Below are 20,507 nucleotides of genomic sequence, written 5' to 3' on the forward strand. Positions count from 1 at the left end.
GCTTCAGGTAATGTATTTTGGAAGGGTGGTGATGGTATCGGGATGAACTTAATGAACAGGAGAAATGGTGTGACATAAAAGTGCTGTTGATTCAGCAAGGACAAGGGTAAACTTCAAAACGTTGGAATAATCAGTCATGCAAACAGGGTAGAAAGTCACACGAATGGTCTGTGAATTACCACACGCCACAAACCAATCGTCAACCATCTGATACTGCTGAGAAAAACGAATGTCATATGGGGATATATGAACAGGAGTGCCATATGCGAGATGTGTGAAATAATCCTCCTACTCTACTCGGTGCTTGAAGCCTCAGCCCGAATCCCGCGCCCAGTTTTAGGCACTGTGCTCCGCGGAGGGTGCCGAGCAGCCAAGAGCAAGAAGACCGCTGCAAGGCCAGTAAGCACCGCCTGAGGAAACCTGGGATGAAATGGAGGAGGACTGCACGAGTGAAAGTGGTCCCAAATACGCAAAGAAAATAAATTGCTTTCCAGATGCAGGGAGTGAATAATGGCAGCTGAGCTGCAAAAGGGGAATTCGGGTTAAGACATGATGTATGCTGTAGCGGTAGCACAGTGAACCACGGCAGGAAGCGACCCAAGGAGGAGGCAAAGTTCGGGGCGAGAAGGATCTGCCAGGGAAGACGTAATCTTTGTCCTGTAGCAGAGGTCAGATGATGTCTGGAGAGCCCCCCCTGCTTCGTGCTGCTGACGAGGAGCTGAAAATCCTCAGCTGCTATAAACCGGGGGAACTTCATTAATGATTTATACTAGCATAGGGGCCTTGCCTGAAATGTGTCCAGCGCAAGCATTTTTTCTGTGTAATTTTTGCTGTTAGGCATGAGATTATGAGTAATAGCTATTGGGCTACACTGTTAGCCAGAAATCCTTTAGCTTTCTAAAGGTCAGTTAATCTATGATCTAATCTGATGGTCACTGAAATTAAGTGGAAGTATTTCAGCTGGCTGTAAGGGAAAGTGGTTTGTGTCTCTAGCCTTCAGTTACCTTGAGCTAAACTGTCCTTTACAATCGAAGCGATGTATAGGAATGAAACATTTTGAAATGCATGATGAATCGTTCTGTTGTACTGTAGGATAAAAAAAGAAAAGCCCTACCTTTTCAGCTATTTGCTGGTTTAAAGCAACTCTCCTAAAAAACTCCCAAACATCTTTAGTGCCTTCTGTTCACCTCTTGATGCTCCCACCCCCTGGGAGACTCAATGCAGCTGGGGATATTCCCTTATATATGGGAGACTCCTCTGAACATGGCTGCTCTGCCCTGGCTTGCTCGCTGTGAGAGCTGAGCTGTGTACCTGAAAATCACTTATTTAAGAGTGGAATACTTCAAGTAAGCATGACCAAAACCAACAGGAAAAAAAAAAAAAGGAAAAAAGCAGAGTGAGCTATACAGTTCAGTAGTTAAAGGAGCACTAAAATAGAAGTGTGAAATTCTTCATAGTTATCCGTACGTCTCAGCATAGCCGTTACTAGTGAATTGACAATTTGGAAGGTTATCTCAGGAAGCAGATGCCTTGATCCCTAAAAAGAGCTAATATTTCATATTTCTAAGTCACTTTCCCCAGGTACTTTCCTGTCCGCAGCTGGACTTTAGGCTGTTTTTCTACTATGACTACTCTTCTGTAACACATCTGGAAATCTCCCCCGCGTGCTTATATAAACTACTTAGTTTGAGGAAGAGATTTTTGTAACACAGGCGTAAGCATAAAAACCCACAAAAGAAAACAAAGACTTGGGTCAGAATGCTAGCCCTCCTTTGACTCGGACTTCTTGTGCTGTTTCTTCTCTAGATTACGAGACAGTTTAATTTTCATGGATGTCACCGGAAAACAAGAGTGACACGGTGCAGCCGATGCTGTGTAGCTGAACTCTCTTTGTCACTGAATATATTCTGCACGTTAGCTGGTAGTGTGATGCACTGAAGCATAGTCTTTAATTAAAGTGCAACAATACCACAGACATAGTACGGGCATGGAATAGGAACCTGGCGCTTGATATAAAAATAGCTGTGCCAAAACATGTCGTATCACTACACAATGTGACTAAGTCAGTGGAGACGCTCTTACACTTGAAATCTGAAGTATTACTGAGCACTGATTTTCAGCCGGGAAAGCTGTGATCAAATCAATGCATGTATTATTCTCCGCAAATGAATAACGCTGAGAACGAGGGCGCATTAAACACCTACAGCGCGCAGAGCTTTTCACGCTGTTTATGAACCAAACACAAACAGAGAGGCTGTGAGCTCCCCAGAGCTCCCTCTGCCTCCCGCGAAGCCCTCCTGCCTATCTGGCTATGATGCCGGGGTTCCCCGCAGACGCCCCGAACCACCTCCACCGGTGCCTGCCCTCCTCTCCTCCTCCTCGCCGCCCTCAGGACAAACACCCCACAGCACAGTCGGGCCACAGCATGAGGCACGGGGACTGAGCAGGTGCCACCAACCCTGCGGCCGGGGCCCAGCCTGAGTGGGGCCAGTGAGGCTCTCACGCCAGGGCTGGAAGTGCTCCCTGCCCCAACTCAGCTGCCGGGGACGTTTCATGAGCAACGCAACCCAGAACCCAGCACTGCACTCGTCCCGTGGGCAGGCGCCGGCCAAGCAGGGAGCAAAGCACCGCCCTGCTCTGCAAAGGAGCCAGCTCTCCAAAGGCCCGTTTGCTTGCTGGGGCAGCCGATACAACCCATCCAGCAAGAGACCTGTGCACAGGTCTCCTTCTACCGCTGGCCACCAAACCAAGGATCAAGCGTCCGCAGAACAGCAGCAGCAGGGCTCCTCCCTTGCACTACGTGTGGCACCTGCAGGTACTTGGTGCTCACCCCCACGTGGGCATTGTATCATACAGCAGGGCACTGCGCACCACCAGGAACCCAGAAATAATCATAACGTCCAGGCACGGTACAGGCTGCTTAGGAAATGAGCTGGCACAGCGCAGCGTTACAGGGAGCAGACACCGGGAGTCATGCAGTGATGCTTCTCCGCTGGCTGGGAAAGGCGTCAGGGAGGCACAAACACACAAAAGAGAGAGTAGGAGATAGTTACCTAACATGACGAAGGGGATCCCCAGGAAGGTGGAATTGTATTTCCCACCAGTGAGATTGATGATCCCAGCTGCAGTCAGGGTGGCAAGGGTCACGGTCAGCAATCCCAGCAGGCCAAGCCAGGGTTTGCTGCGGACACAATCCTGCATGGAGCAGCAGAGAATGGCCAAGGTGACCACAAGGACCAAGCTTGTGATCAGGTAGCGTTCTGACACCCTGCTCGTCTTCTGGAAATCCTCCTTCAGCGAAGAAGAAGTGAAAGGGTACATTTTGACTTTCCTGTTGGATTTCTGGAAAAGTTCAACAGTGTCACAAAAAATGGATTCCCACTTTTCTGCCACCATGTCATTCAAGGAGTTGATTGCCTGCAAGTAGTAGGTGAGCTGAATGGCTTCTGCAGACTTCACCCGGTCTTTGCTGTGCACAGTAACCCCACCAAGCTGATGCCCGTTATACACTTCCCTGCCATCCTTTAAGTGAGTAATCGGATAAGTGATTGCAAAATTAGTTCGATTAGAAGAACGAGCAGCCTTTAATTCCTCCAGCACATGCACTATGTCGTCCACTATGCATGTCTTGTCATTGTTCAGGATACATATATGGGCAAACGTGTAATTGAAACCAGGTCTTTGCACTTGGATCCTGGTCACAGCAGAGTGCAACTACAAGGGAAAGAGAAATCACAGACGTTATTCATCAGTCCATCCCGCCCAGCAGCAGCCAGAACAGCGGCTCGCGGCCTCCGTCCCTCTCCTATTCCATCTAGGCAACGGCAGTGAAAGTTCTGGTGCCTGCGGTATTAATGGCACGCTCAGCGCAAAAAAAAAAAAAAAAAAAAAAAGGAAGCATGCATTAAGGTAGCAGCCTGGCCGTTCTCCCACATCCCTTGCAGGTAGGTGAGATGACAGGGGTGGCAGCAGCCTGGCCAGGTCAGGGGACGCCGTCGCGCTGGTGACCCCCAGGCTGCCTCTCCTCGTGCCCTGAGCACCAGGACCGTCGGCACAGCTGGAGCATAGGTGCCAGTGTTGGTTAATTTGTCTGCTTTTTGCCTCCCTCCCTCCCCCATCAAACCCTCCACCCGCTGTAGAACAAGGAGTCATGGAGGAGGCACCAGTTTTCTCCTCTCTCTGTTAATCAGAGGCCCTTGTTTCAGGGCCTGCAGGTTATCCCCGCTTATTGTTTGCTGTAGCAGCTTTTAGTGCAGACTCCTTTTTAAGTTGCTTTGTACCCTGATGAAATTTTCTATGAGCTCTGACCCACAGCACATTCAGTTATTTCTGAGCATCAGAAGGGCAGAAAAATTACACTCTCTTTTCAAAAAAGTACAGAAAAATCTTGCAACCCCTTCTCAATCCATTTTAGTTAATGCTGAAGAAACAAGACATCTAAAAGACAGTAAAGCAATAACCCTAACAGGCAGGATTGCAATATTTTTCAGAAGTATTGAGTTTGCTAATGTCTTAGCAAAGTACAAACTGATTTTGGGGTATCTCCTTGTGAAACATACAGTCCTCACCCACCACTGCCACTGTTTAACTCCTGCTGTGCCATGCTCACTGTGCAAGGAGCACCACGACCTCCTGTACAGGTGCTCTGCAGGCCAAGACCACATCGCCCACCACAAGTCTGACCCTCAGCAGCTGTATATCCTCCTCTATGCCCCTCTAGCAGGCATGGGGACACCCGAAAACCCCAGCGTGGGTGCCCCAGCATGCCACTGCTTCTGCTGCCTGGTGCCAGCATCGTGTGAGGGTGGCAGCCCACACTCAGCACCATGCGTCCCCTGGGCTGGCTGAGGGGACTGGGCACCAGGGGAGCTTGTGACTGGACTGGGAACAGAGGTACGGGACCAGTCCATCCTCACACCTGGACGGCAGGAACCACAGGAGGAACAGCTCTGACTGCTCTTCCTTAGAGGGGGAATAGTAATTTTCTGCCTTCATATTTCGAGCAAGACAAAGCGGACGGGCTACAGGGACATGATTCCCTTTTTTGTTATTTGCATGTGCTGTTTCCCAGGGAGGACAGGAGGTTGTTGTACCAAGTGGAGAGGCTGGGATTAGGTGACATTTACTGGAATTAGCTCCTTCTGAAGAGAAACACTGGTTATAAACCAGGAGATGGTGCACACCACAGCAGCACAGCACATATACTCGTCTGGTGACAATGGATGACATGTCTAATACTCATGGCTCAGATCCTGCATCTGTTGAAGTTAAACAGTCGTGGTGATGCTTGTGTGCTATTTCAGACCTATCTGCAGAAAAAAAAAAGAACCACCATTTAGATGATACTATGAATCTGATTATTTTGTGATTACATTGCCTAATCTGTGATGGGTATAAATTTAATTAAGCTGCCTCCACTCCTCAGGATGATATGATGTCATATATGCAAAAAATGCAAACTTCCTATATTCTCAACATGTTTTTCTAGCAGCTTGGAGGTGTGTTTTTCCACATTTGAGCAGTTTTCATTTTCTACAGAAGAACAGTTCAGTATTAATAGCAGAAAGATTTGAGAAATGAAATGAACTAATAACCCTTTTCCCAGCACTGGGAGAACACAATACCTTGCCATGGTGAGAAGGAAATTCTCCATCTTGCTGGGAGAACAAATAACTTCCTGTGCAACAGATTAGGGGCTCTTGCACAACTTTCTTCTAAAACAGAACATTAAAAGGTTTGCAAGAACATGCCAGAGAAATGAGCCTGTATGGGGAATTCTTCCCATCTTTCCAGTTTGTTCCTGCCGAGCTCTGCAAGAGCTGTTTTGTGGTATGAATACAAAGGTATATTGCTACAGGTTGGGGAAAATGCCCTGGCTTATGGAATCAAAGACAGATATCTGATTTTAAGCTTTTTTTTTTTTTTTTTTTTTTTTACGATGACAGCTGCTGTATGTATTTCATTGACAATGGCTGTAAAACCAGATGTCATATAAAGTACAGCTGAGGACAACTAGGAGCAATAGAAGGAATTTACTGCCTGTGTTGTATTAACAATACAACAACAACTGAAAGGATCCATCCGGTGACACAAAGCAGGAGAAGGGAAACTGTTGCATGAGTTTCATCAAACAGCGTGTGTTGCTATTTACCTGCTCTGCCGCTGCTGCATTTGCTTCTTTCTACATCTGAAGCACTTTCTGTTAATATTTAGGTTATAAAATAACCTCGTCTGTCACAGCTGCTACTTCATCTTTAGCAGAAGGCTAGAAGCTAAATGCCATCCCTAAAGTACTAATCACTTCTTGGAAACGATGGTTTCAAGCTCAGGGTCCCGAGGTGCCGTGGTGGCCCTACAGCCTGCTGCACACCCATGCCTCTCTCCCCCCGCTCAGCCCCTGCACGCCATTGCCTCGCTGCTGCCTCCCCCCTGCCAAACTGCATCCCCACGGCCCCCAGCTCTCTTGTGTCCTGGCCTGGAACCTAAGAAGCCCCAGGAACCTGGGGCTTGCTAGCAGGAGGTGGCACAGCCTGCTGTCTGATGGGGACCATGTCAGCACGGTAGGTTCTGAGTAGCAGGTGACTCTACTCTAACTGAATCCAGCAGATTCTCATTCACCCAACTGTTTTCTTCTCTTTACTGATGCTATTAGTAGAGAAGGGGAACTAAAAGAATATCAAAAGCTGCCTGAATAGTTTTTCTTGAAGGGAGACACGTACTGCCTGCTCCTCGCTCGCAGCCTTTTGGGTTAGCTAGCAGTGCAAGTAACCATGAGGCAGCTCACGGCTCAAATGCCAGAGCACTGCAGCACGAGAGCTGCACAGCATGCCTAAGCTCACTGGTCACGGTGGCACGCGCTGTTTTTGGCTGAAAGTGCTCAGTCACGAAAGAACAACTTACACCTCTGCCTCTCCACCTTTGTTTCAACAGCGCCCATCCCTTGCGATTCCCCTCTCCCTTCCGAAGGCGGTGTTTTGGTGTGCCGCACACCGTGGCAGAGATTTCTGGAACAGCATTTTTCTCTCTCTTCAGCTGTTTGCATTCAGTAACACCTTGGCCCTGCTCTTTAAGTCCCATGCTTGCTGATCTGTTTACTTCAGACAGTGACGGTGGCTTCAACGGGGAGATGAACCCCCTCCTGCTGCTTGTGGGTATGGGAAGCCTGGCGTGAAGGCCTTCCATTTCACCTGGGAGAAACCATTTGCTCCACAGCCTCGGTGCGCTGCGGCCGCAAAGGTTTCCTCAAGCTGTTTTTGGCTGCCAGTCCTGCTGGCTCTGCTGTACGGGCAGGAAGGCAGGCGCCGAGGCGCAGAGCTGCCCGCTGGGCCCGGCTTCGCTCTCCCAGGAGGGCTTGGCCCAGCGTGGGGCCTGGCATGTCCTGCAGCAGGGACAGCAGAGCTAAGCCTGGAGGTGGGGGGCTGTACGGAGAGATGGACACTCAGGACGACAAAGAAAGCTTGCTTTTAATCCGTGCAGGAGTCCGTGCAGGAGATCCAGGGAGCCACAGGAAGGGGAGAGGAATGCCTCTAGCTCCGTTGCCTTGCTCAGAAGTCCGTCCTTTAACGCCAATGCGAGCACCCGCTGTCAGAATTTGGTCGGCTCCATCAGGTGATGAGGAAGCCTGCAGCCTTCCCGCGAGGCAAACAGATCCCATCCCAGCAGGGAGGGGGCAGAAACTGCTGATTCATTTGCAAAATGCTCTGATCCCAGAAATCCTCTAAGGCCACGTTATGCAATCTGCTGCCCTGATCAGAGCCCGCCAGGGTCCCACTCCTCTCCTGGCAGGACGACAATGGAGGGACCAGCAGTGGCCAGCAGTGTCCCACACAGCCCCTAGCCAAGGAAGGTACGGGACACGTCGGCTTTCCCAAGCTCCTATTTCTCATTTGTGGAAGGACAGACATCTTGACCTCCCAGGAGCCGGGTCAGCCATGGGTTTTGATGTTAAGGGTGTGCACAGCTAGCTTGTGCTTATCATACAGGCTGCGGAAACGTGTTCGGTTTTGCTGCGGAGCAGTGATGTGCGGTGTTTTATAGGTGACATTACTCATCATAAGGACCTGACTACACTTTGTTGCTTGACATATAGTCGATGAATGGCCAACTAGATAAAACTAGCTAGGTATATGTATGTCTTCCCCTATCGCAAATGAGCTGGCACATAGAGACGTGTTTCACTCATGGGAATAAGATCTTTACCACGCCACATTACATTGCCTTTGCTAATATTTGACTCAATTTAGTCTTTCAGTCTATGTCTGATGGTTCAAATTAAAGATGAGATTCCCTTTAGTCAATGTTGCCAACTCTTATTTTTTTTTATTGTCATTTTCACTAAGTCTGGAGTTTCTCTGAGCCCTGAAGCCTGAAGTGGTGTGATTTTTTTTTTTCATTACATGAAGAAAAGTCTGATCTCATGGTTATGGAGAGCCTGAGAAGGCTCAAAAATAAAGCAAGGAGTGAACTCATTATGTATCACTGCTTCAAGTCTCATCACTGCTTTAGGCTCTGTATTGCTTTCTAGTTTTCCAGTCTTAAGAATGATTTTGAATACAAGCTTCACTCTCACGTGAAGCTGGTTTATTCTTTGGGTAATTTTTACAGGTAACTTGTGCCAAAGGAAATGAAGAGAAGAAAAAGCCTTTATTGGATTGCTGTAAATTTCTCCACTTTTTCTATGATCTCAGTAATGTTTGCCATGTTCTATCTTTGTGGAGTGCTTTTTTTATGCACTTTGAGAGACAGCCCCAGTGAAAAAGTAAAAGGGTTATGGGAGAGAAAAAGACTTAACAGAGCTCCCGGCCTAATTCACAAAAGAAAACACTGTGGGCTCCACAGACATGGGCAGAATTAAACCAACAGAAATTTATTTTAACCAGAAGAAGGTGTGGAGAAGGACGACAACGGAGCCTCTGAGCAGGACCAGGCCCTGAGGCCAGCCTGGGTACCTGGGTCCAGGACAGCGCTTCAAGGGAGGCTGGTGGGAAGCAGCCTCCTGCCCAAGCCATTCTGGCCGAGGGATGGCAGTTGCATGCACTGACAAGTCAGGAAGCCAGCAGATCCTAACAGCTTGGAAAACACATGGAAATTGTAGCTGGACTCTTTTACTAGCAGTCCTACAACCAGATTTCCTGAAAAGATGCTAAAATACTAGTTATGGAAGCTATATATTTTTACAACTATTTTTTCAGCTGTCCAAAACATGGTGAATAGTATTTTCTCTAAACAAATTTCAGGTAATTAAAATCTAAAAATTGTTCAAAACACAACTCATCAACTGAGGGACAACAACTACTGCTCAAACATATATGCTGGCAGCTATGTGTGCATTTACTTTTCCATCTACCTTACTGGTAGCTACAGATAATTGCTAGCTAAGATTTTTCTTTTCTAATCTGAAGTGGAGAACCTTTCCTAACCAATGTGGTCTTAATTTTGACCAGCACCATGGCAAATCCATCTCGATTTGTTTCAATGAGAGCAACATGCTCTGGTTCGGACTGTGACTTTTCAGGCTGACTGCTCCTGGAGGAGACATGATGTGTGTGCCGCACAAGTCCAGTATGTGAAGCACGGCCAAGGACTCCGAGATCCATTTCTCATGTCAGGTATGGAGACTTCACTCTTGCTGCTGATGTCACATTAGATCCACCGGTGTCCTTCTCCACATAGCTACCCTTCTCCATGAAGACCCTTCAGTCCTCACAGCACCTCTCGAGGGGACTGGGGATGCAGTGCAAGCTTGTATGAAGGGCTCCTCCAGCAGCGGTGCGATGGGTGGCCCCTACCTCGTTGCACAAAACCTCACGAGCTGCAAGCACACAGCCCATCAAGTTCATCAGCGACTTAGCCCCTTGTCCTCTCTCCCAGCAGGAATGAGGGGGTTCTCCCACACACCCCAACTTCAGGGCTTTTTTTCAACTCACAGCTTTCGGGAAGCCCCAGCTTGGTTGCTCTAGCCAACTGCACCCCTGCAGCACTGCCTGGTCCCTGGTGGCCGTGACGCATGGTGTCCCGTGAGCTCTGGTCCGTCCTCTGGAGGGGTGACAACCCCTCAAGGGAACCTGTCCCTCACACACTGTGCTGCGGGAGGCAGGGCCTGAAGCGACTGGGGGCTGCTGCACATGCCTCCCCGCGGCATGCCACTGGCCATCCCTCTTCCCTGGCTGTGCCCGGATCTCACCTGCGTATCTTAATTCTCATCTGTTTTCGCATAAGATACGTTTTAGCCCTGCAGCATTGTGCTGCTATGACAACAGGCTTGCACTTCTGCTGCTTTCACACCCTTGTTTTTCTTGTATTAGGACTCTTCCCCTCGTCTTACAGCCTTGCTCTGAAGACATGACTTCATCCTTTTTTTTTTCTTTTTTTTTAGCAAAATACACTATTTGTTTTGCTGACAATTTCTCTAGAAGCACTGTTAGTGCTGAAGCTATGCAGAGAAGGTGAAGACTACTATATACATTGCTAGATCCACAGCTGGCTGGCTGCCTCCAGGCCTTCTGAAGTACCCGAAGTTTTAAAATGCAGGGTTGGGTGCCTTATGCTAGTCAGAGCTGCACCAGCCCCAGCCTTCAGCTCTGTTACAGCCAGCACTGACTTCTACCAGCTTTGAAAACAATGGCTTCAGCGTGCCATGTTACTACAGCAAAGCAATTAGAAATACCACAAACACAGGAACATAAATATAGCTGGTTCCTCCACGAGTTTCCTCACACGTAGAAAATAAATGAGGTAATCTGGAAGGGCTGCGGACAGAGCATGCAGGCACACACATGGGCAGACATAGTAATTAGGGAGCAGAGAGAGGAAAAGAAACCCAAACAAGTATGAGGTCTGCAAAAATTTGAAGTTTGACTGTCTTGCTTTGCAATAATCCGAAGTTATGCAGTGCTTAAATAAATGTGTGCTTATACATGAATATTTTAGTATTTGCTTGCACGTGCAAATAGGTATTTAATCAGTGAACTAGATACATTGATGGCCAGTTCATAGGGGAGATGTAATGTATAAGCACTGTCTGAAAATATGTAGTTAGGACAGTTTCTTTCAAAGAAATAAGCCTTCAACTACAGATTTTTGTCTAGGCAAACTGTAAATAAAATCCCTTTTAGGAAGGCATGTCATATTTCATTCCCTTTTCATCTCTGCATCATAAGTAGAGTTATTGCTAAAAAATATTAGTACTGTGTTAATGTTATAAACACAATAATATAAGTAGAAGACAGTCTACCCTGCAAAAAAAGAAAGCTTTCATTAAGAAAAAAAAAAGTCTATTGCAGTACAATGCAGTTAAATTAGTTAATTAAGGAGGAACAAACAGGCTCAAAATGTCTCAAATCCTGGCTAAGTCAGAATATGTTTTCAGGGCTTCAAAACATCTGGCTAGGTCCATATTTCCAGCGAGTCTGTGTGCCTTCAACCTCCCAAGTTTCTAGCTGCAAGTGGAAATATCGCAATGAACTGGCAGGGGGCTGCTCGTACGCTATTTTTAGGCTGGATTCTCGGCTTAGATGAGCTGTACAGAATTTACACTAGCATTTGAACTTTTGCGCAATGGTTCACACCAAATATCCAAAATTATTTTTGTTTCTCCAAGCACTTCTTGGAAATACAAGGGTAACAGCACACTTTCTTCAGCTGAGTGTTCATACTTCCTCTCTCTCTTTCTCTTGGCAGAGTGAAATCTTGAGGAAGAAAGAGGTCCTGCACTTGGACAGCAGTGGATGCAGCTGCCCTGTGCGCAGCTGTAGAGCAGGTGGAGCAGCGAGCACGATGTCACCACTGCCCTCCAGCACATCCCAGCCCCAGAATGCATCTCTTGCATGTCCGAGACTCTCTAGAGGCTTCTGTTGGACCATCCATTCCAGGACATGTTTAGGTTTCTCCCCTTCCTCTCTTCTGCAGATGGCTAGGACAGTTGGAAACGCAACGGATGGCAGGCACAGAAACACTATAAGCATTTACGGGGAGTTATGAGAACTACGGATGGAGATTTACTTTTATACAAACAAAAACGGGTACTCGGCATCGCCTCCAAGCCAGAACTATGCTACCAGGCAGCCACATGCCTCCCTGCTAATTAGCAGGAGAGACCTTCTGTGGAGCAGCTTGCGTGTCCAGCAAGATGCGCCACTGCCGTGTGGGCAGCCAATGCCACGCTGGCACAGGCATCCTGTGCCCCATGACTGGTCTTGTTTGGGGAGTGCTGCCTGGGGTCTGGGCCCTTCCCTAAATCTCTACCTGGCCGGCCAGCAGGGTGCTGCACAGCTGTGGCAGCTGACAGCTTCTTGGGCTGACAGCCTGTCCATTAGGAACTGCACTAAGCCAACCAGGGTATTTTGAAGAAGCCACCACAGAAGTTATTATAATAACCAATTCATTAATTAGGATACTGGATTGATTAACTTTTGACAGTGCCACTAAGCTCTAACTGCTCAGACCCCAAAACTGCATAACCCTTTACCGGGGGGATGATAGTGGAAGCTCACTTCTTCCTCTGCCGTAGCCAGAGAAAATCTCCTTCTCTTCCCCTTGCATGCGACCAGGGTAGCAGTAACGGTGAAGGCTCATTCCCTCCCTCGTGGCTGGTGATGTAGGACATGGCCAGCAAGGGAACCTAGAAAGGGTGCTGCAAGAGCAGCCGGTGCCTGCCTGAGGCTACCTTGGGTCTCCCGTCCACCTGCGAGTGGGTGGAGATGCAGCAAGAGCCCTACGGGAGGAGCTGAGGCCTCTTCTACAGCAAAATCTCTTCCCTGGGGAGGTCATCCTTCCCCTGAAGGGGAAAGGTAAGTAAACGCTGCCTGGGGGGTTCTCTGCCCTGACTGCACCCCCATGGCAGCATTCAGAGGCGTGCAGGTGGGATCACCCCCGGTCCATCTGCGGAGCAGCACTGGCTGGCTTTGGGCTGGGGGCAGGGGGCATGCTGCAGATGCCTTTGCTCCTCTCTGCCCTCTGTGCAGTCGGATACGCATAGGAAAACCTTGATGGACACCTTTTCCCTTCCTCCTTCTCTTGGTGAGTCCTGCTGACACAGAATGATGTAGCCCTGCATCACCACCAGCATAACAATACTGGGAGCTGGAAGCTCTCCCTCCTGTTTCGCCGGGTTTCGACCCCACTGGGCCATCCACGAGGTTGGACGGGCAGCTGCCTGAGCCCGGCTCTGCCCACAAACAGAAAAACATTCAGGACAAAGGCCATAATCTGTTCTGCACAAGGCACACTGGAATTAATTAGATAAGTAAAGAGTTGGAAATAATGCATCAAATACGCCTGACAATGTCAGATTAACAGTATGAGTAAACAGTCAAATGGCAATGCCGTTCATTATCTCACTAAATGAAAAATAATCATTTTGTTGGCAAATTCTGTCTGTTAAAAATGAGGCAGCGTTAAACACTGACAGAACTTTCTAAGTTATAGCTCTTCCGCCGATATGATAAATCTTATGCAGAAGTTTGCTTGTGGAGGGATTCAGAGCAACATTTATTTGTGTGTCACTGTGCTATCGATAAAACTACAGATCTCTGGAGAAAGCAGTACAGAGAAAAAAATCCATTATCATTACTGTCCTGTGACTGAGTAAATGTGCATACACTGGATGCGAATGCAATCCGCGGTACAGGAAAATGAAGGAATGAAAACCGTCTCTCTGGAGTTTTCTCATTCGCCGGTACCGTTTCTGTGCCTGTGCTCAGCCAGCCTGTGCTCGTTAGATCTGTCTGCTGATTACCGTTGGGTAACACGTTAACAGCAAGAAAAGAGAAGCGGAAAACAGTGAGTGGCTCTGTGCTACAGTCCTGCATGTGGCTACGGTGGAAATAGAAGAGAAATAAATCCACTCTAACAGTTATTTCCTTGTTTAGTAAAGAGCGACATCTCCCCAAAGTCTCTCACAAGCGGTATGTGCACCTTTTTTTTTTTTTTGGTCATTTGAGAGGAGACACTCCCTGAAGCTATTAAGAAGAATTAGCGTTGGCTTTTGCAGGGTCTGACAGCCTGACATTCAAGGAAAACGGGGAAAAAAAAAAGCCAAGCCGAGCCTCTGGGGTTTCCGTAAAGCAACAGGGAAAACGTGCCAGGCTGAGCCAGCCACACCTCTGGCTCTCTGTGTGTGTTTGGTTGTTTGGTACGCTTTCCCTCCGTGCACCCGACCCTCTTAACACCCGGTTTTTTGCATCCGTCCTCCTCGCTTCTCCTTCCCAACCCCTTCCAAACTACTCCGGCGCAAGCTGGCGCGCCAGCTCGGGCACACGCAGGTTGCCGACATGTTATGGCACACGGTGCGGCGAGCCGTCCTGCCAGGTACTCGCACGCCCGGAGCCCTCTAAGTGACACGGGGGGACGCTGCCGGGGGAATTGGGGTGGCCGTGGCGCTCCTCACCTCCCCGAGCCACCCGCAGCGCCACGGGGGGGCCGGGAGCGAGGAGTGGGGTGTCTGCTTTGGGCGCTTTGCTCCGGGGCACGGTGCGATGGGGAGGGATGGGAAGGGGATGAGGAGGGATGGGAAGGGATGGGAAGGGATGAAGAGGGATGGGAAGGAATGGAAAAGGATGGGAAGGGATGAGAAGGGATGGGAAGGGAATGGGGAGGGATAGGAAGGCAAGGGAAGGGGATGCCCGCATGCAGCACCCCCAGAGCATCCCCGGCGCCCAAGTGCTCGGCAAGTTGGAGCGGGGCAGCGGTGCTGGTGGGCAGCATCACGCGGGGCGAGGCGAGGCGAGGCGAGGCAGGGCGCAGGAAAGAGGCAGCGGCCCCCGCTCCGCTCCGCTCGGCTCCGAGCCGGGCCGGGCGTCCCAACTGTTGCGGGGGGCGGCTCGGAGGTGCGGGCACGGCGGGGGCCGGGGCCGGGGCGCCGGCGCGGTTACCTTGAGGATGAGATCGGTGTGGTGCTGGTCCAGCATGTTGGCCTTGCGGAAGGAGGTGATGATCACCCTGCCGTACCTCCCCGGCGTCTGCAGGTCGGAGTAGAGCCGGTGCTTGGAGCGGTTCACCGGGAAGAGGCTGTCCACCAGGTTCCTCTCGATCTTGGCCAGGCTGTGCGTGGGGGCCAGGAGGTGCTCCACGCTCTCCTCCACCTGGTAGCGGCTGAAGCTGGCGCCCAGCAGGATGGAGATGAGCACGGGCGCCGAGGCGAAGAACACCGGGTGGCTGGCGACGAAGTGGCCGAGCCGGGAGAAGGACGTCCCCAGCCCCCTGTGCAAGACCTGCCGCAACATCCTAGTGCGGAGGGCGCGCAGGAGGGCGAGCGCCGCGCCGGGGCCCCCGCGGCTCCCCCACGGCCCCCGCAAGACCATGGGGCAGCCCCGCCGGGCGCCGCCTCCCCGCCGGCCGCGGCTGCGGGGGGCCGGGGGCCGCCGCCGCCGCCGCCGCCGCGCGGGTGCGTGCGAGCGGGGCGCGGGGGCGTGCGCGGGGCGCGGGGGCGCGCCCGCCTGCCGCCTGCGCGCGCGGGCCCCCGCCCCGCCCCGCCCCGCCCCGCCCCGCACGGCGCTGCCGGAGCCTCGCGGCCCCGAGCGGCGGCGCGGACCGCCGGGGGCACCAGCCCCGCCGCCGCCGCCGCCCCCCCGCCGCCCTCAAGGGGGAAGGCGACGGCGACCGAAGGGGCCGGCGCCGCTCGCCGCTCCCCGCCCCCGCCGCGGAGTTTGCGCGGGGCCGCCCGCAGACTGCTGACTAATCCCCCCGCCGCGCCGCCGCCGCCGCCGCCGCCGCCGCCGCCGCAGGCGGGCCGGGCGCCCGCAGCCCTCCGCCGAGGGGCCGCGCCGGGCGGCGCCTCCCGCCGGAGCCGCGCTCGGGACGCCCCGCCCCGCCCCGCCCCGCCCGCCCCGCCACCGCCACCGCCACCGCCACCGCCACCGGCATCCCCGACGGCCGCGCCGGCCCGCGGCCCGCGGGCTGCGAAGGGCAGAGCTGCCCCTGGAGGCCGGGCCCCGCTCCTGCCTCCCGCTGCCGGCCCTTGGGTTTGTTCGGAGCCCAGCCGGGGCAGGCCGGGGGTTCCACAAACCGGCCGGAGGGAAGTTTTGCAGCCCGGCAGCCGGTACACCTGTTGCTGCCTGAAGCGGCAGCGGCTCCCCGCTTGGGCTGCCCCCAGGCCGGCATCGCCCACAGACCGACAGCCCCTTGCATTTCGGTGGCGTCTGACCCGAGCTAATGAGTGGTCACGGGCGCTTCGCCTCCTTGACATCGTTCCCGTCTCCTCGCTCGCAGCTGGGTCGCGCAGCCTGAATGCTAGACTCTGCCCGTGTTTCAGTGCCTCTAACGCTCGGCGGAAAAGCGCCGAGTTATGGCCAGTCGTGTCCCCGCTTCCCCCGATGCTTCTGGCTCGCCGTGCCCAAGGCCAGCACGCACTCGGGAGGCTGCCTGCAGTGCCAGCCTGGCTTCTTCTTGCCTGCCGAGGCCAGGGATGCGGGTGTTTGTCGTGCGGGCCCGCGCCTGCTCGGCTCTGCTCCCCGCTGCACCAGCCCCAGATCAATCGAAGGAGAACGGTTCATTTGAATAAAATCAGAAGAAAACGTCAAAGATGGAAACAGCAGCCGAAGCACAGACAAAGGAGACGATTTGTCTCAAGTCTCCGCAAAGTTCAGCGGCAGATCAGGACACGGAGCCCAGGTCTCTCGTCTCCCCACAGAGCTGTAGGCAGATCGAGCAGAGGTTGGCTTGTGTTACTGTTAGGGTGAAGCATCGGGATGTGCCTGGTGCCTTTTGTCATCAGCAACGAGCAAAGAGCTTTTGTCATTGCTACTGGCAGTGTCATTTGTGCTGGTATTTTTTTTTAGGCTCCATTAAGTGATTTTTATTTTATCATTATTAAAAATGAAGGGGACTATTAATTATTTCAGTAACCAGCCAGTGGCTGATTCACAAGTCTTGCAGCGTACCTCAGTGAAACAAGTATGAGGACCTGACATCGGGCCCAGTTCTCAGCACGTTACGGTGGGGGAGCTGCAAGGAGAGGAGCAGCTGGGTCTCAGGTGCTACTCTGCGAGGAGCAAAGCCTGGCCGAGCAAAGTGCCACCCTCGCTTGTAGGGGAAATCCTCAGTAACTGGAGCTCCTGGCAGCAGCCTACAGGGCAGAGCGCGTTCACCTGCTGAGCAACACCCAGCTCCATGTGTCCTGTGGAGAAAATGGAAGGGAGGGCAGGATTTCTGTCACGTATGTGTGCTACTCTGCTACAGCCTTGAACGGCGCTTTGCAAAATAGATAACGATGTCTCATTGCTCTAGAGTGTTTCCAAAGTGAATTAAGGCGAGAACGATGGGAAGAGATGACCATACGATGAGGTGCAGATACTGGGAAGAGGGATAATGAGGGGGAGGACAACATGATTATGTCCTTTCAAAGCGAATGCCTCAGGGCAGCTACTTTTGGGGACAGAGTGTAAAAGGGAGATGGGGAAGACATGACTCAGAGAGACGGCATCTGTGCAGGGTTCAAGTCTGCTCTCAAGAGCAGACCTGTCCCCTGTGAAGCACTGTTATCGCTCAGACCTGTGCAGACAGCTTCGACCCACGCTCGGGAGCTGTCAGGAAAAGAGAAGGCCAGACGGGTCCTGTTGGTTTAGCATGAGGCCAAGCTCTCTCTGCTGGGGCTGAAAGGCTTGGGTACGCTCCCCACAGCCCGGGCCGCAGGGCTTTAGGTCTTTGCAAGCACCAGAAGGATGCTTTGAACAGCCAGGAACAAGCATCTCTCTATGCATCTGCTCCAATCTTGTCACAATAGCAAATTGGAAAACTAACGCGAGAGGAAGGAGTTGGCAAGGCTTTCTTTAAAATAACCCCTTCCTCCTACCTCCCCAAAAGGGGTCCTGTGAAAGCAAAAGCTGAGAAGCGATGGAGGGGGAGGGTTTCTGGTGAGTGACTTCAGATGAGTGAAGAGGGCCTAGGGGAAAGGAAAGGTGGCAGGAGCATCTGGGATGGCTGTGGGAGGTATGCAGAAAATCAGGATTTTGCGTTGTTTAGTTAGGCATGAGGAACCGGAGAAGATATTTTAGGAGCGTCTGCATGGGATTTAGTGCTGTGAACGGGGAATGATTTTTGCAAGAGAGCACTGAGCAACGTGTGATGCAGGTTCCAGCTGGAGTTTGGAGAGAATGAGGTTACCCACAGTGAGGAGATGGGTAGCAAAGACTTTTTTTGTTTTTGGAAAGGAACTATAAAAAGACTTCCAAGGAGAGTTTAATAATTATGGCCAGATTCTTAAGGGATGCAAAACATTTTTCACTGAAGTTCTCTGTGTTAAGTTCATTTGTACCTGCTGAAAGCCTGGCTGGTGACGTGCAAAGCTGTTCTGCTTTGTGCCGAGGGATCAAAGCGACATGTGGCCAGCCCAAGGTGGCTGGGGAAAGCAGTAGTTGTCATTGCATCACCCAACCGTGCTCTGCTCTGTATTGCTTGGCCTTAGGCCTGGGACCTGGGCCAATGCCAATCAAATTGGTGAGGGCACAGACAAGGTTAATGATAAAGTTAATCTCCCATTGCTGATTGGTGAGAGAACCTCAGAACTGGTAGCTTGAGTTTGCAGTGAACAGAAGAGCGGAGCAGAAGGTCTCCTCCTTATTTCCATGCTGGGTCCCATGGCAGTAGGAGGATTATCCAAAAGAATCAATCTTTTCACTGATAAATGCTGCACTTCTACCGCAAAGATGGCGATTTGCTTATATCAAACAGGGCATTACAGAAGCAACCATGGGAAATTGTAAATTGGTCTTAGTGCAATTAATAGTTTGCATTTAATCACATTAACCTGTACCATGACTTGCCTACAGCTGCAAGCAGGCAGCAAGGGAGAGCCCTGGACTGGGAGACAAGAGACCTGTGCTCTGTTCCTGATCTGCTACTGAACTTCACAGTCTGAGAACCTCAAAACCGAGGTGATTTTTTTAACTCTGCAACCAGAGAAAGACGAAATGATCACATCAGAATTTTTGGCATGTGTGTTCCCCCTCAGAACAAGTTCGCTGGGGCTATCCAGACAATGGCTGCCTTGTTAACCCAATGTACAAACAACAAAGCCAAGGGATGGCCACACATTTTGCCCCCTGCACCCACGGATTTCATTGCCAGGATTCAAGATGGCTGATCTCTTGCCTCCTGAAACAGGCTACTGGCAAAACCAGCCCTGCTGAAATTCTTCCTTTCGCATCCGCAAGCCCCTAGCGTTCACCAAATGGAAGGGAAAAAGGTGAAGATGAAGTACAGCTACGGCTGCGCGCGCACTTTGCATTGCACTCGCCAGTGCCCTGACGTTCTGCCACCCGTGACAGGGCATACCTGTGCTAATTGGGCTTGCTAATGCAGATCTTGGGAGAAGTCACAGGAACTGGGGGATCTTCTCGCATCAGCTAAAAGGAAAGAGATCCTCCCTCCTGGTGCTGCATGACAACGTTTCCTTTTCGCAGCCTGTCCTGTAGAATGCAAATAGGTAAATGCTCTTTGCTGGCCTGTTCCTCCTACTAGACACAGAGACATATAAAAAGAATGTAAATCACCAAGAAATACTTTGACAGCTGGCACCTGATCCTTTCCCGAGTGCCCTGATGGTCACTCTTCGGCAGCTCTTTGCTGATTCATGAAGACTGCTAAGAGAAAGCGCGTGTGACTTATCTTTTATAGAGAGTAATAAAAGAGGGAAGTGCCCTGTGTGGCTGGAACTGCAGCTCTGTGGTCTGTCTCTGAGATGCTCCATTAGCCTGCTGCTGGCAGCGATGACGCAAAAATTGGAGATTCCCGGTTGTACCATTAGCATGAACGGACTGAAAAGCACAAACGGGAATGTCACAGGGAGCCCGTGCTTTTTCTTTGCTTGTATGAAAACTCAGTAGAGGGAAAGGATGATTCTGTTCCCTTGCACGTTGGTGCAGGCTGCACAAAAATACAGCTCTGCTTTTGTTAGGATTCTCCCATATTCTGTTAGATCTAGACTCACTTCTTAAGCTGAAGCCTTTGGACTGTCATTCTCTGGCTATATTTTTGGCCAGGCTCTCTGATTTTTGTGAATGACCGGATTGTTAATCATGGCCTCTCACCTGTTTATTTTAAAACAGTGACTGCTGTTGCCTCTCTCAGCATTGCCCCTGGCCTTAAGGAAGGGTCTTTGCTTCGCCGTAAACAATAATGGCCTGGAAAAAAGTCCTTCATTGCAGGAAGGTGGATTAAGTTCTTATTTTGAAATGCAGTCTAAATGGTCCTGATGTACTGCAATGTAACAGCTAATATAAGCAGACGAGTCAATTTACAGCTTTCATACTACATTTTAAGAAACAAAACAAGCAGACAAGACAGCACAATAAATCTGCCTAGTGTCCCAGCCTGGTTGATGTTAATTGAATGCAGTTGTATCAGATAACTGGATAATGCAGTTTCCTAAAAATAGGAAATGCACCTATTTTGTCAAGAACATAAATTTGTCCAAGGAAATACAGGACAGACTTAAACAAGATATTTGTTAGGATAAAAGTCTGTGAACCAATGAAGGAGCATAGATGTTTATGTACTATCCTGCATCTAAA

The 20,507-nt window shown here is 50.9% G+C and overlaps 1 protein-coding gene across 1 annotated transcript in view; it reads right to left on the reverse strand.

Moving 5' to 3' along the window:
- PTCHD1 (patched domain containing 1) overlaps nucleotides 1–15,333 on the reverse strand; it is a 31,986-nt gene extending 16,653 nt beyond the window's left edge. Inside the window, exons 1-2 of the mRNA XM_040531893.1 lie at nucleotides 14,871–15,333; nucleotides 3,054–3,714 (exon numbers count right to left, since the gene is read on the reverse strand). Of these exons, the coding sequence (XP_040387827.1) occupies nucleotides 3,054–3,714; nucleotides 14,871–15,299 (1,090 nt within the window). The 5' untranslated portion in view covers nucleotides 15,300–15,333. The remainder of the gene's footprint in view (nucleotides 1–3,053; nucleotides 3,715–14,870) is intronic.
- Between the last annotated feature and the right edge of the window lie 5,174 nt (nucleotides 15,334–20,507).

Source organism: Cygnus olor, chromosome 1 (assembly GCF_009769625.2).
Source record: "Cygnus olor isolate bCygOlo1 chromosome 1, bCygOlo1.pri.v2, whole genome shotgun sequence".
Classification (NCBI taxonomy): Eukaryota; Metazoa; Chordata; class Aves; order Anseriformes; family Anatidae; genus Cygnus; species Cygnus olor.